This window comes from Squalius cephalus, assembly GCF_949319135.1.
Source record: "Squalius cephalus genome assembly, chromosome: 25".
Taxonomy (NCBI): Eukaryota; Metazoa; Chordata; class Actinopteri; order Cypriniformes; family Leuciscidae; genus Squalius; species Squalius cephalus.
In genome coordinates, this window is record NC_137146.1 from 26718649 (window position 1) to 26735060 (window position 16412).

Consider the following 16412-nt stretch of genomic DNA (forward strand, 5'->3'; position numbering starts at 1 on the left):
ATCTTTTTTATTTAATGCCATGTCAGCAATCAGAGCTATCTTCATGGCAAAAATTCAATTACAAAAACACAAATATCATAAATACAATAAAAACAGAACAAAGATAACCAGCAAGTCATATTATACAATATATTTTTTTAAGTTAACATATGATAAAAAATCCAAAACCTTTTCAGGTATAATCTCATTAAAAATGTCCTTAACTGAAATAACTTCATAAAAAAAGCATTCTACTTGTGTTAAGTCCAGGACAATCTAATAAAATATGTTTGACAGTTAAAGGAATCCTACAAAACATACATAATGTTGGGTCTTCACCTTTAAGTAAAAAAACATGGGTCAAACTTGTGTGACCTATACGACATCTTGTGTAGACCACCTGATCAAGTCTAGTTTTAAAATGGAGAAAAGTCCTGGTCTTAATTTCCGGATGGGTTGCATACAACTTATTTTTGCACATATGCCACTCTTCTTGCCACTTATTTAAAATATATCTGTTAATAATCGGTCTTATATCTGAGGGAGGAATTTGACATTCATTCATTTCCTTATTAAGAGCTTCCTTGGCAGCTGCATCAGCTTGCTCATTTCCTGCAAGTCCAACATGTCCTGGAACCCAGCAGAAGATAATACTGAAGAACTGATTGAGCAGATAATCCACTTTGGTTAAGATGGAGTCCACTAAAGGATTATCAATTTTTAAAGTGTCCATTGCTTGAAGGCAAGATTTTGAGTCTGTAAAAATTATAGAATGTTTTTGTACTGCATTTTCAATATGCTCCAAAGCTAAAAGTAAAGCACGTGCTTCGCTGTGAAAAAGTATCTAAACCCCATAAAAAGTGTACATATATATCCATCATATAGGATATGCAGATATTGGACTACGGACACTGCAGCAGTCGTAATATATCATGCCACATTCTGCTGCCTTAAAAAAATTCAACATCCTAAATGTAAAAATATGCAATATGCTCCACTACACTGAAATGTTGCAATCCCGCATATTTAAAGTTTGTATTATTTTAATTGAGCTAAAAGGTCACAATGTGACGTATCAATCTGCTATTGCTCACAAGTCCTCGCGTAATATAAATTCGCAGGTCAGACTTCATTAAAGGTGACCTATTATGCAAAATGGTGTTTTAACATACATGTGTGTCAGCAGTGTGTACACAAACCACCCTATAAATGGTAATGGACATCGCACAGGCCCCGCCCACAGGCTCTGCCCTATTAGCATAGACCCCGCCCTGAATGAGCTGTACACAATCCGCCAAGTTTATCTCCTCAGAAAACAGAATTCAAATAAGAAATGTATTCTTATTAAATCTACTAAAGTTATTCAATCAAGAGCAGTGAGTGATTTTCTGTTTTTTTACTCGTCGTTTATGTTCACATACATAACCGACTGTTTATGTGTGTTTTTGTGTGTATTTGACAGTTTAAGCACAATAAGACGTGAAAGAGAACTTTGTTTAATACACACGGGATGCGCCGTCTGACATCCAGCTTTCTGTGTGCGTGTTTCGGATGTGTGCGCTCAGAAAACTATTTAGAAGTAGGTCAGACTGGTATGGCTTTGAAAACATGCAGATAATAAACTTTCATGACGATGAAGAACTGCAATGTCACATGAGTTTGGCCGTGATAGAGATGATAATCAAAACCAAATAGATGTTTTAGTTTTTGGCAGAGTATCCGAGGCACGAGCTGTAAAGGCTCCGCCCTTTATAGACCTCCGCACAGGTCAGTAGAAAGGGGGAAATATGCAAGCTCTCGAGATACACTCAAGACAAAAATTAAACTTATTTTAACCACATGTTTAGAATGCTGTGTCATAATGCGATGTGACATGAAGGCCAAGTATGGTAACCCATACTCAGGATTAGTCCTCTGCATTTAACTCATCCAACAAACACACACTGCAAACTGTGGGGACACACACCCGGAGTAATGGGCATCCATTTGCTGCGGCGCCCAGGGAGCGATTGGGCAACTCTTGAAGGGTTGAAGGGCAATGAGGGTGGAAGAGAGCGCTGTTCATCCACTCCCCCAGCTACATTTTTCCTGAGAATCGAACCGTTAACCTTCAGGTTACACGTCTAACTCTCTAACCATTAGCCCACCACTGCCACCCTGTCATGCACAAGATGCAAGCTCAACGGTCAAACACACCCGTCTAGTGCAGGTTTACACAAAAAATATTTCAAAGATGAACGAAAGTCTTCGTCTTGTTCACACAGAAGATGTTTTCCATTCCACTGCACTACTTTTCCACTGTTTTTCTTATGATACTTGACTGATTTCTGTCTCTCCATTGTAAGTTGATTCGCCCAAAACTTTGACGGTTCAAAAAGTTCATAAAGACATTGTAAAAGAAATCCAATGTCTATTATAAAGCTATCTGGAGCTGGATTTTGGACCAATGAGATTCCACTGTGGGCGGAGCTACCGGTTATGGGGTAAAAAGAAGAAACCGAGCAACTTGGTAAATGTCTGTGGTGTCATGTGGAGTCAAGGGAAGAGAAGTGAGGGAAGTGAGGATAGCAGGATGTCAGAGGGATAGGAAATCTGAATGACAAGGAGCCAGAATCAGGAGATCCGGAGGGTGTGTGTGTGTGTGAGAGAGAGAGAGAGAAAGAGAGAGAGAGAGAGAGAGAGAGAGAGAGAGAGAGAGAGAGAGAGAGAGAGAGTGTGTCTAGCATGATTCATGTATGTGTGCTATGCATAGACCCACACACGCGCTCAGCATGAATGAATATAAACTCAGCCTGTGTGAAGGTGTGTAAGTGTGTGTGTCTGGTCTTTAGGAGGTCCTCAGCTCCTGCCAGGAGCGCTGCAGAGCTCATTCATCTTACGGTCCCAGTGCAGCAGAGCATTCACTCCCACTGACAGCACAACACCCTCTCTCTGTACCTCATGCGTGACTCAATCAACCCACACACACACACTGCACTGTACGCCACTCATTACAACCAACAGCTGTCTCTACAGCCCACACACACTCACACATCTGCATGCAGGAATACTCACACACGCTGCCATTTACTGTCAAACATCTCATTCATTAAGCCTTTCGCCGCATTCGGAAGTCAAACTTTCCATGTCAGGTGTTTCATAGTCTGAGGGATATTCACTGCCGATATACTAGGGTGTTGTGGGTATTGTATTATTTAGTTGCAAGGTGTAGTAAGATGCTCAGAGTGTTTTCTAACATGTAGCGATGAGGTCCATTGCTCAAAAGTCAAGAGTCCATCCTCAAGTCTCTATGATATTCTGGGATTGTGGGATTTTTAGAGCCCTGTGAAATGAGTTTTACTTTTCCCCAAATTCAGTGTTTTCCATTTTATTATTTCAGGATTCCATTTTAATTAAATTGTAATAATGAAAATGAATTAAGATCAATTAAATTCATGAAAACTTTAAAAATGTAAAAATGTATTCAATTTTTTTGCAATAATAGTGCCCTGCGAAATGTGATTTTTTTTGTTGTTGTGGTTTTGTTTTTCAAAACATTTTGTGTTGTCGGTTTCATTTTTCTGGATTCTGTGTTTTATGATTTGCAATTTAATTCATCTTTAAAATGGAATTAATTTTTTTTTGCCAAACAGAGCCCTGTTTACTGCTTAAATTGCTGAAAAATCGTCCGATATTCCTTAAATACTGTTTTAATAAACTGTATTATTATTACTATAATTAATACTTTGAGAAGAGCATTCTACAGCACAATAGCAATATATTTCTGTCACAATTTTAAATTAAATCAAACTTGCTCTGGAGATGAAGCTCGTGTGAAGAGAGTCCTGGTAGATGCTGAAAACACTAAAGCTACTTTTCACACATTTCTTTATTTTGCCACTCCAACGTCTGATTACACAAGGGGAAATCATGAGAAACTGCAGCACAGGTGTGAAAGTGTGGACTTGTGTCTGTGTTGAGTGTTGCTCAGGGCTCAGTGACGAGTGAATTCAGCGGCCCAACATAATTAGCTGCGTCTCATCAACTCCTGTGTAACCTGACAGCGCTGGAATCAATCTGATACCCGACTCACATGTACAAAGCTCTTCACATTTAACAAGTTCAACTACGAGACGCCAGAGGAAAAATGTGTTACCCCTCGTGATTTTGGGTGTTTTATTGTCAACTCACGTTCATTTAATTTACACTGTACTCGTCACTTTCATAACAAAGCAGTGTCAAAAGTATCAAGTATTTAAAAACTTTTCCTTTAAAAAGAAAAGTTTTCTTCTCTTGGAGTGTCTATGTACACTAAGGGCAAATAGCCCACCTTGTTGGCAGAGGCTATTTACACTAACTCCACCCACTGACGTCTGATTGGGCCAGACAAAATCATGGAAGAAAATTGATTGTCAACAGTAGCAATAGTTTTAGGGTAAGGAGCGGCAGAAAATCGACCCGAGTGTGAAACCGAAACTGAACTCGCTCTATTCCCTTTTCCCCATCACTTATCTGATCGGAAAGGCATTTATTTTCAATAAAAATGATGCCAATATAGTGGAAATTAAGTGTCTAACGTGTGTTTAATATTAAAGTGTTTATCGGTTAGGGTTGGAGTAGGCAGGACTTTATTGTCCCAATAAGGAAGTTTCCATTTAATAAGGTTCATTAGTTAGGCTAACTACCTTAGTTAACATGAACTAAGAATAAACAATACTTCTACAGCATTTATTAATCTTAGTTAATATTAATTTTCAACATTTATTGATACATTATTCAAATCAAAGGTTGTATTTGTTAACATTAGTTAATGCACAGTGAACTAACACTTATTGTAAAGCGTTACCATCATTTTAATACTCATTTACACTATGTTATTATTTCATACCATTTAATGTACAACAACACTGGGGTGCAAATCTGCCACTATTTACTTACTACTATTTACACTTATTGCAAAGAAAATACTGCTATTTTGACTGTTTAAATATAATCTGTCACTATTTTCACTCAGTGTAAATAGCAAATCACTAAGAAAATGCTGCTATTTTGACTGTTAATAGAATCTATTGATATTTGTACTCCGTGTAAAAAGCATATAATATCGCAGGAAAATACACTGTTTTCACCCAGTTTAAATAGAATCTAGTTGCTAGTTACACTTAAGAACACTAAGGTTTTGTGAGCAAATGCAAAAAATATTTTTTACATTTACATTGCCAAATAATCTCATATTTTTTCCTTCACCATGTCCCATTAGGAGCTCCTTCATTTCTACAAAATGTCCAAATAGCCTTAATGTAAAAAATATTCAAACAAAAACAAGAGAAAATACTATAAGAAAATCATGTACACTATCATGGATTGTAAAACACATTCAAACCTTCTTATTAGCAGCATTTACCACAAAAAATATGCTTTTTAAAAGCGGGTGAGCAAGGTGCATTGATTTATACATTTCTGGATAAAACAGCAGACTCTCATACTTTTGTAGGCTAGCTAGAATTAAATGTTTCCTAAAAATGTTTTTACTTGTTTTGGTGTAATTTGTGTAAAAATGAATGAAAATAATTTTTCACATAATAAATATTGAAATGGTTTATTGTTCTTTGTTTAGATCATTTCAGTTTTTAAAGAAATGTATCAATTCATATTTCTATACATTTTCTTATTTTGAGATAACAATAATACGAAAAAACCAAAAGACATTCGTGGATTCAAGGCATTGATAAAAAAAAAAAAAAAGTTAAAAAATATAAACTAAAATAAAAATGAATTAATTCTAATAAAACTCAACCCCTAAAGTTTAAAAAAATGATATTTAAGAGACTATTTTAACAAAACCACCCCCCTTTAATATTACTATTATTATGTAATAACCATTTTATAAAGCAGTATTGTGAACAGGTCCGGTTGTGTATTGTGCGTAATCCCTCTATAGCACAGCCTGTGATACATTATTAATTAAACATGACCCCTGAGAGTGATGAATGAGCTGAATGAATAGTGAGCGGTTGCAGACGATCCACACACGAACACTCGGAGGCGAGTGGCGCTCTCAGAGAGCCTCGGTCAGCGTGGATGAGAGTGACGGACAGTAATTGACTTTGCACGGAGAGGCTGACAGTGGGAAGCGTGCAGCAGTACGCCGGATAATCTCATTACGCTGATTGTCTATTTGAGAGCATTACGCTGGGATCTGACGGAATTATACATGTTGGGCTGAACATAATGAGCGGCGTGTAATCCCCGGTAATCAAAGACTGCAGCGCCTCCTCATTCCTGCCTTAACCAGCAATAACCAACACACAACTGACTTCACTCGCACTGCAGCTGGTGACATGCTTTACACAGCAAAGTGATTGAACAGGAACACTGGAAATAAATGATATAGAGCAAGAAAGCAAAGGGTTTGCTTTTACTCGGTTTTGAGGATATTAATGTGAATGAAATAAAGTGCATACTGAAGTGTTCCTGTACATGCACTGCCATCTAGTGGTCAGAGAGAGGGAACAAAAACAACAGAGACATTTAGGATGATATTTCATAAAATGGTTCAGTTAATGCCTATGATGTAATCCATAATCCTTCATAAATGACATATTAATGTCTAGAATTTGGCTTCTTTTCTTTTGTTTTCCAGGGAAGAAAGGAAGCCATAGATGAGACTCAGAATACCTTAGCATCTACATAGCAACACTCTCAAAAAATCCTTGTATCATAACTACTACTTTTGTGACTTTTTCTTCAGAATGAATTGACAATAAATACTGAGAATATTTATCGTTATTTTACAGATTTTGAATTAACCTTTTTTATTTTTTTTTCAGTTTTCATTTTATTTATTTTTTGTTTCAGTCATTTAGTTCTGCATTTTAAAAATATTTCTATTTAGCATTAGTTTATTTTTATTCCACTTTAGAAATGTAAGTACCTCAACATAAACTTAGTTTATCTGAGTCATTTTCATTTATGTTTATTAAGTTTAACTTTTTAATCTAATATTTATATTTTACATCAGCTTTATTTAAATTAACAAAATGATTTTTAATAGTTTTAGTTAAAAATAACACTGATATTTATCAGCCGTAACTATTTCTTACTAGTCACGAAAACGTATTTTCATATTTTCTTGTCCCTATAACAAATCTATATTAAATGCAAGTTATTTAGTCAAGTCACTTTCAAAATCACTTATAGTCTCTCGCTATAAAAGTAACCAGGCACTAAACCGTCGAGACCTATATTGAGTTTGTTCTTTATATTCTCTCTTTGGTGGCACAACGTTAAAATGTCTCTCCACACGGAGTCACGGAGAGATAGTGTGAGTGTGTGTGCAGTGTGAGTGTGTGCGTAGGTTGATCACTGAGTTATGACAACAAGGTCTTTTTGCTTCCTAGAAAAATGTCAGATAGTAAGTTAGATAGTGAGACAGTAAGTGGCCGACAGTCAAGAGCTTTTTTTATAACAATGATTTCATTTTTACTCTCATTTGGCGCTTGGCAAGTGTTCATTTGTACCCTGTGTGTAGACAGTCAAACGTCAACATGTAAGAATGTAAGGCGGGAGGTCATGTGACTTACTCGGTGTGGCCTTGGAAGACGTTCACAGAGTGGATTGAGGGATCTCTGAAGTCCCACAGGCGGAAGGTGGTGTCCCTGGATGAAGTCACCACCAGACGTTGGGTGGGGTGAGTACAGCAGTGGGTCAACTCTTGATCGTGACCTGCAAACACACACACACGTGTAAAACAGAGGCGTATGACGCTAAAACCCTGGCAAAGGAAACACACGAGCACTGCCATGTTCACCTGTGAGGGTGTGCACCAGTTCAGAGGTTTCTACATCATAGAGGTTAGCGGCTCTATCCCAGGAGGCAGTGACCACCTGCTTTCCTCCCACCAGCCAATCCGCTGCTATCACCACCCCCTGGTGGCTCTTCAAGGTCGTCGTTGCGACACGGATGGTGGGACATTCATTGGGCCCTTCCGCCTCCCCGTCTGCCTCGTCTTTATCAGAGAAGTCCACGTCATCGTCCAGCGAGGCCTAGTTCAGAGAGCAAAGAAGAGTCAACACACAGGCATGTTGAAGAAAAGAATGGATTTAAAACTTATTCTGACTTTGATCAGTAAATAAATACAATAAAATGTGATTGCATAATTACTGAACATTTTAAAGCTACAGTACACATTGCAACTTCTAGTGGTTAAAAACCTAATATATAAACCTGCATGCGTTTTGCATAAGTTTTGCCGTTTTGAATGATCATGGTCATTTTTGTCTTGTTCACTGAGACAACAAACATTCAGCTTCACGCTAGGAGCTGCTTTTCTCTGTGTCAGGACTATTACAGTAAATAAAACCATTTTAAGTAAATATTTTTAATAGGGCTGTCAAACGATTAATTGCGATTAATCGCATCCAAAATAAAAGTTTGTGTTTATATAATATATGTGTGTGTATGGAGTATAATTATTTTCTATATATAAATACACACACATGCATATATATTTAAGAAAAATGTGTTATTTATATATAAAATATTTATATATAATATAAATGATATATAATATAAATATATATACACAGTATATACATGCAAATATTTCTTAAATATATACATGCATGTGTGTGTATTTATATATAGAAAATAATTATACACCGTACACACACATATATTATGTAAAAACAAACTTTTATTTTGGATGCGATTAATCGCGATTAATCGTTTGACAGCCCTAATTTTTAAGTAAACGCTACCTAAATTAATTTTATTTCCGCTAGTTGTCAAAGCAACATTTCTCATTTTTATTCAGTTGCACCAAAACTGAAATAAATTAATACAAACTATATAGACATTTTAAAAATAAATTACAAAAACAAACTTATTAAAAATGTAAACATGATTTAGGGTACGTTTCCACAACAACTAAAAACAGGAACGTTTTTCTTTGCGTATTTCGTGTACATACGACAATGTTGTCAAAACAATATCTGTTCACACGGATCCGCGAAAACGACTAAAACGCTGTATTCTGCTGCCAGGCCAGTAGGTGGCGATGTTCTTCGTAAAGAAACACTACGTGCCTATTGACTGAACACGTTATGCATGCGCATGACGTCACCGTTTTCACAAATTTGCGTTTTTGTAGTTTACACAGAGACCATAACGGTATCGTTTTCAAAAACTTTCACTTTGAAACCAGTTTTCAAAAGTTTGCCTTTTCTGGCCCCCAAAACGCCATTGGCGTATAAATGAACAGCAAAAACGCATAAAAAGTATTACTTTTTTTTTTTTTGTTGAAAAAGATGTTGTGTAAACGGCGCCTTAGTATCACAGAGATATTAAATTAACATGACGTGTGCTGCAATTTTTCACAAAGTCCGTCCCAACAGCTCTAAAATATAAATCATTATTACAGGTTTATCAGAGTGTATTTGGTTAAAGTAAAGACATGGTTTGGAAGATACATTTTTTGCACTCTCTTATTAATAACATTGTTATTTCTTTATCAAAAAAAGATACATAGTGTAGATTTAAGTACACAAAACTAAGAAATAACAGGGTAATTCTTTAGGAAAAACAACAGTCAACATGAAACAGCATTCATTACCTATTTTACTCCCTAACTGTGGCATATTTCTAAGTAAAACAGAATATTCAGTGTGGGAAAAAAATGTTGGATGAGGTTTCAGAGGTGGAGCAAATTATTATTTTTTCTTGAAATATTGTTTTTTGTCTTTCGAATACCATGCTAGTGCATGAATAAATGGTGCACAAAAATTGCAGATAAGTGATATTGATTTCAGCATTCATGTTGAGGCAGCTCTAGAGGAGCATTATTACACAAAAAGGAGGCAGAATTCTGACGGTGTGTGTTTTAACACTCACGCTGATGTCTGCTGGGGGCTGGGGAAGTGGCAGCTGTACCATGTAACGCCAGATGTGAGCCGTCTGGTCCCCGGACGCTGTCAGGAAACAGACAAAGCAAACACAGATGGAACATTATATAAAAAAAAAAGGACAGTCATCTATCAAATCACATTTAAAAGCATCAGACAGGTGTGGGGAGAGATACAAATAGAGATGAAAAAAATATATCACTCTTATGGAAAAATAAATATTAAAAGGCAGCATAGCCTCCAGTCACATGATAAATGAATGGGGGTTCGATTCCCGCTTAGGCTGCGAGAGGTCCCTCGTTTAAATCCCGGACGAGCCCCCATATGAAGATAAAATTATGCCATGCGCAAGGTAAGATTTGTGGAAGAGTACATAAGATTGTAAGCATAAATAAAATGTATGCTTTGTAAAGATGCAAATCACGTTTCAAGTGTTTTTTGCAGTATTTTACTGTTATTCATGGGTTTAATTCATGTATTGTGATACTGGAGCTTCATGTTAACGCAAAACACTACAATAAAGGTCTCATTGGTTAACAACATTAGTTATTGCACTAACTAACAATGAGCAATATATTTATACAACATTTGTTAACCTTTATTAATGTTAGTGAATAAAAATGTTCATATTCACCTCAGTGAATTATCTACTGTTAACAAAAATGTAGTAGTAAATGCTAAGATTAACATTAAGATTAATAAATGTTGTAAAGTACTGTTCTTGGTTAACTAATGAAACCTTATTGTACCAAATTTAAAGTACTTTTAAAATACTTATGTTGTTGATATTGTAATTTTTATGTTATTTGTACTTCTTGGCCAGGTCACGCTTGAAAAAAAAAAAGTTTTTTACTTTTCAATAAAGGAAAAGAGAAAGGAAATGAAAGAGCAGACATTGTTCAAAAACAAAGCACTGAATGTGTTGATGTCTACCTGTAAGTGCCATCTGCTCTGTGGGGTGAAACTTAATGGAGTTGACTGCAAGAAAAAATATAACAAACATTCATTAGACTCAATAAAACATAGCTAACACTAACCAAACCCACAGCATATAAAATCTTACGATACTAATCTCCAAACAAAAGTCCACAAAATCAACACTTTCCCAAGTGTTACACATCTTGACACATAATACTGTGAAAAGAGTCTCACACCTGATCCAGCGTGGCCGGCATACTTCAGCAGGCACTTCCCCGTCTCGATACTCCACAGCATGGAACAGTGATCTAAAGAATAATGAATGACAGAATGGTTTCTGAAGCATCATGTGACACCGAACGGCATTTTAAAACCTATTGAATAAGAGACTGTTTCATAATATGACTGTTTTAACTGTATTTTTTATCAAATAAAATACAGGCTTGGTGAGCATAAGAGACTTCTTTAAAAAATATATTTTTTAAAATCTTACAGACAACAACCTTTTAGCGGTACTGTATCAGCCATTTTATTTTGCATGAGGCCTGCAATTCAGCAAACCCATTACCAGAATTTGGGGCATGTCTAAATACAATTTAAAACTTGTAATTTTATCAGCAATAAACATTATATATTATTTACTTTTAAGTCAGAATAAGTAACACGGATCAAACTTTCACCTAAATTAATCTGCCACTAAGTAGGGGCTCTCTACTCTGAATGGTAATTTACAGCTACTGATAGACTAGATTAGGGCTGCACGATATTGGGAAAAAAATTACATTGCGATATTTTTTTTTCCCAACGATATATATCGCGATATTGCGAGCCATCAATCCAGGCTAAAGTCAATAATTACCATTCCATGTTATTAATAATTTCACTAATAAGCAAGCTTCATTACAAGTAACAAAAAGGCCACTTAATATTTTATTCCAGAAACATATTTCTCTCAGAATTCGGTGAACGTTCTACACAGGACCTAACGTTCTTCGGGTTCTAGGACCCGAAAAATGATGTTTTCTGTGCTGATTCAGTGACGCGTTCATGTAAACGGCACCTAGAACCAGCAAAAGTAATGATTAATAATATGTAAAATATTACAGTGAGACATTTTAATTGTTTATTAATAAACAAGTGTTTTCTGTAAAGATGAAGTTGACAATTACTGACTCGCGATCTTCGCAGCAGTGATCGGGAGAAATGCACTTTTCATACAGATTAAATTTTTTTTTAATGGTTCTTCTGTAGATAATAGTTATATTTCAATTTTTGTATTATTATTGTTATTTTTAGGTGTGTGAGGCGAGTAGACTACCTTTTATGCTGAGTTTCGGTTCATGGATGATAGCTTAATCTCCAGTTCAGGCGCTGGCTGCTATATTTAATTTTTAGGCTAGGCCCTATTTATTAAATCCAGAAAATTGGATAATGAAATACTGATTAAAATTAAGATACAATTAATACAAAACGAAATTCGTTTTAAAGAAAGGCTTTGTGCTTTCTGTTTGAGGTCTCTGTGAAAGTTTTAAAGCAGTCTTTTAGTGCGGCTTTCATAACGGTCGCGTGACGCGTCCATAATGTCACGTAACATTGTTTTTTCCTCATAAATGCGAACACGAAACGATTTTTTAAAAAAGACAACCATCCACGACTTTATAACACTCCAGCAAAGTAGCCTACCTCTTTTTGGTCAACATCCTCCTTTTTGTAGACGAAATAGGCTAGTCCCAAATAGCTGATTTTGATTTTGTTGCGGACGATCCACTTCGTCGCGCATTTTTAGCTATAGGATTGCCAGTGAATGTTGGCTGTGAGCGTGAGCGCGGCAGAGCAAACAATCACTGTGCAGGCACGCGGAACGCGTATGTCACCCCAGCAAAAAGCCATACAACAAACTCGTGTTTACTGTGTGCTACCGTTCTCTTACACTATGGGTGCTACTAACGTTACCCTTCGCATCGCATGTTCCGGCGATGTGACTATCGCTCATTTGCACATCGCGATGTCGATGTTAAAACAGAATATCGTTCAGCCCTAGACTAGATAGTGTTGATTTGATTTATTTTTGGACTCTACTAGAATATACGTTCATGGTTGAATGTTAAATGTTCAAGTTTTCCCATATTTGACATTTTTGCAGCTCCTCTCTTCCCAGTCTGTCAGTAACACTCTGTTTAGTTCCTGTCTCTATGAAGCCCCTCCTTCTGAAAAGCACACTGTGCTCTGATTGGTCGACTGGACCAGTGTGTTGTGATTTGTCAACCACTTCAAGCGTGTTTGGGAAATGTCCCGCCCCTTACCATAACCACCAGTTTCAACACACTACTAACTAACTCAACCAGGCCTCGCTTCTTTATTTTGTGCATGGGAATTATTTAAATAAGAAATATTGTGAGGTGTTGAGAAAACGCAAGACTTACAATGGAGGCGTTTCAGGTGTTTTTGTAACTTTGCAGACTTTTTTCATGCTCAAACAGCAACATTTCACACTAAAGAAAGGTGAACATGTAAAACCAGATGATAGGACACCCTTAACTTGGCTAACAGGGATGAATACTTGAGCTTGATTAATGCATGTCATGACAGAACTTTGTATTATGTTTTTGGTAATTAAAATAGCAATAGTTGGAAAAGATCCCTTTTTTTGTTAATTTGAAGAAGGATGTTTTTCTGGAAAAATGGAAGAAATGGGTTGAATATGTATCAGAAAGAAGATCAGATTTTGCTGCTATACTTAAATAGATGAAGATTAATATATAATGTATATGTTAATAATAAATGTTTATGTAATAATAATTCGCATTAGTCATTTGAGATTATTATAATAAGTCATTAGAGGTTATTAAGGATGGAATCTAACTAGGACACGTTCTCTCTCTGGATGTATATAGTTTTTTTTGCCCTTATTTATTTTGTTTTATTTAACTTTTTCTTTTTTAATTTTTTCTTTCTTTTTTGTAAAAGAGAAAAAAATTAACAAATCTGGAGTACAATTTATATTTAAAAAACATTAGGTAATTGTACATATCTGTATTTGTAAAGACACTTTGTGATTGCATTGAGCACTATATGTAAACTGAAATATACTATATGATTGTACTCGAATGATCAAAATAAACATAAAATAACAAAAAAAATTAAGTATAATTAAACAGAAATAAAATTAACTACAATTATTAATTCTTAATTCATCATGCAATATTTATTACACAGTTCTTTTTCCACTGTTCACAAATATCCCTGATTTTTATTCAATCTGGACAGGACAAAAGAAAAAAAGTGTTAGCTGAATTAAAAAATAATATGCAAGGTAAGTGTGGTTGTGGCAGTTTTACCTGCTGAAGCTGTGCCTAAAACCAGCGGCGTAACCCGAGTCACGGCCAGGTCCCATATCCCATCCCGGTGTCCCACATACTCCTTAACCAGCTGACACACTGCACGAGATGTGGTGGCTTTGAAACTGGACACAATCTGAGGGACGGAGAGGAGAGTGAGCATTTGATCAAAACTTCTCACACACACTCACACACACACACAGATCTAACTACAGAGCAACAGTAAGCAGCGCAGAAGCATGGGATATACTCAAACCATACATCACTATAACATCTCTACACGTATAACACACGTCATGTGGTTACAGCTGGATTGTGTGAACACACTGCATTCAGTCATACAGTCTCTCACACAAGATCAAGGTCTATGAAAGGAGAGCGTAGTCAATACTTCTGAAATGGGAAAGTTCAAATTAAAACAACCAAACAAACAAACATAAAATAACAGCCATCAATACTGTTAAAATATAGAAAAGCTTACAAAACAAACTAAATTAATTAAAAACACAAACAAATGAAAAAACAGTTCGTAAATTTAGAAAATTATACATCTAAATATATGGATCATATCTGAAAAGGAAAGAAGCTGAGCTAAAAGAGAGCAAGTTTGTCACTGGCTGCTATGTAGCCAATGCATATAGTATATGTTTATATATATAATACAATGGCAGTAAATGACACATTTACAAAATTGCTGAATTTACACAAACAACTATTTTATACAATATTTACTTAAAATTCACTCAAAGATCTTCAATAACAGAAAATGTGGTACAATCGCTGTAACACACAACCTTTCCTGGTGAACTACTTTAATCCACTGATGTGTTTTTCCACCCAAATATTGTCCAAAATGAACGAACTGGCCTGGTTGATTCACTACCGTTTAAAAGTTTGGGGTCTGCAAGATAACGTGAGATGATTTTATCAGGTTGTTATGCTCGCCAGCATTTTTTGATCAAAAACACAGTAAACAGTAATATTCTGAAATATTACAATTTAAAATACTGTTTTCAATTTGAATATATTTAATGTAATTCAGTGTCACGTGATCCTTCAGAAATCATTCTAATATGTGGTGCTAAAAAAAGGCCTTTTTATCAATGTTGAAAACCGCTGTGCTACTAAAATCTTCATTTTTTTGGTGGAAACCATAAAACATTTTCAATTTGTTTTATTTTTATTTATTTTTTGATGAAAAGAAAGCATTTATTTGAGACACAAATCATTTGAAACATTACAAAGGCCTTTACTGTCACTTTCGATTTATTTAAAGGTAGGTTAGGCAGTTTCGGAAAGGCAAGCAATAGCAATCTAGCTTTAGGAGGATCTGTAAAAGGCGGCTGCTGTTTGTTTGTGGCGCTCTGTGACTGACGTCTGTCTACAGCTCTGCATAGATTGCTATCAGGATGTGAAGAGCTTCAACCAGTATAACAAAGAGTTGTTGTTTTTTGCCTACCCTAACTTTATTGCATCCTTGATCGATAAAAGAAAGAAGAAAAAAAAAATCTTACTGACCCCAAACTTTTGAATGGTAGTGTATATCATACCACGAATAAAAATTTTGCAGATCATTTGGTAATTAGATATTTTAATAGGATCTATACTTGACTTAAATTAATAAAATTGCCCCTTCTAAAAAACATCAAAATAGTTGCACAACTGTAAATTGTAAAATATTGTACATCTGTAACTAATCTCGTGAGTAAAAATGTAATCTTGTCTTGATACCTACAGCGATGACACCAACAAAGTTAGTTTCACATATATTTGAAAAAAAAAAAAAAATGCTGTAATATTTAGGGATGCATGATATATCAGTGACCATTTCATGTCGTACACTATCATTTTTTAGTTTTGTTTTATAATGTGAAGCATATCAAATTCTAAAATTTTAATTGTAATTAAACTTACATTTAACTTAAAAACCTAAGTGTGAATCTCATTTTCTTTTTTCAACAGTAATATGATCCAAGTTAAACAGTTTAGATTATAATACTAGCCAGCAGTCATAAGATAAAAATCATAAAAGTTGGTATCGGCCAACATTTCTATATCAGTGCATCCCTAATAGTGTTTGTAAAAGGCAATGTTCAGAATAAAGAAGTATTGAGGTACATTGTCCTAACTTTAACAAATGTTTTGGCATCACAGGAAGCAAATGACTTCTATGGTCCTGTTTACACCAGGTATTAAGATGCGTTTTGGTCGATCGGATCACAAGTGGACGACGCTAAATACAGGGGTAAACAGGGTCTAAAACCTTTTGAGCTTGTCCACTTTCGACCTCTTCCAG

At 35.5% G+C, this 16412-nt stretch overlaps 1 protein-coding gene across 5 annotated transcripts in view; it reads right to left on the reverse strand.

The window, feature by feature from the left end:
• wdr37 (WD repeat domain 37) overlaps positions 1-16412 on the reverse strand; it is a 42447-nt gene that overhangs the window by 8367 nt on the left and 17668 nt on the right. For all 5 annotated transcript variants that reach the window (XM_079863441.1, XM_079863442.1, XM_079863444.1 and 2 more), the window contains 6 exons: positions 14117-14252; positions 11015-11086; positions 10794-10838; positions 9850-9926; positions 7769-8003; positions 7542-7683 (listed from right to left, as the gene is read on the reverse strand). In XM_079863441.1, the coding sequence (XP_079719567.1) occupies positions 7542-7683; positions 7769-8003; positions 9850-9926; positions 10794-10838; positions 11015-11086; positions 14117-14252 (707 nt within the window). The remainder of the gene's footprint in view (positions 1-7541; positions 7684-7768; positions 8004-9849; positions 9927-10793; positions 10839-11014; positions 11087-14116; positions 14253-16412) is intronic.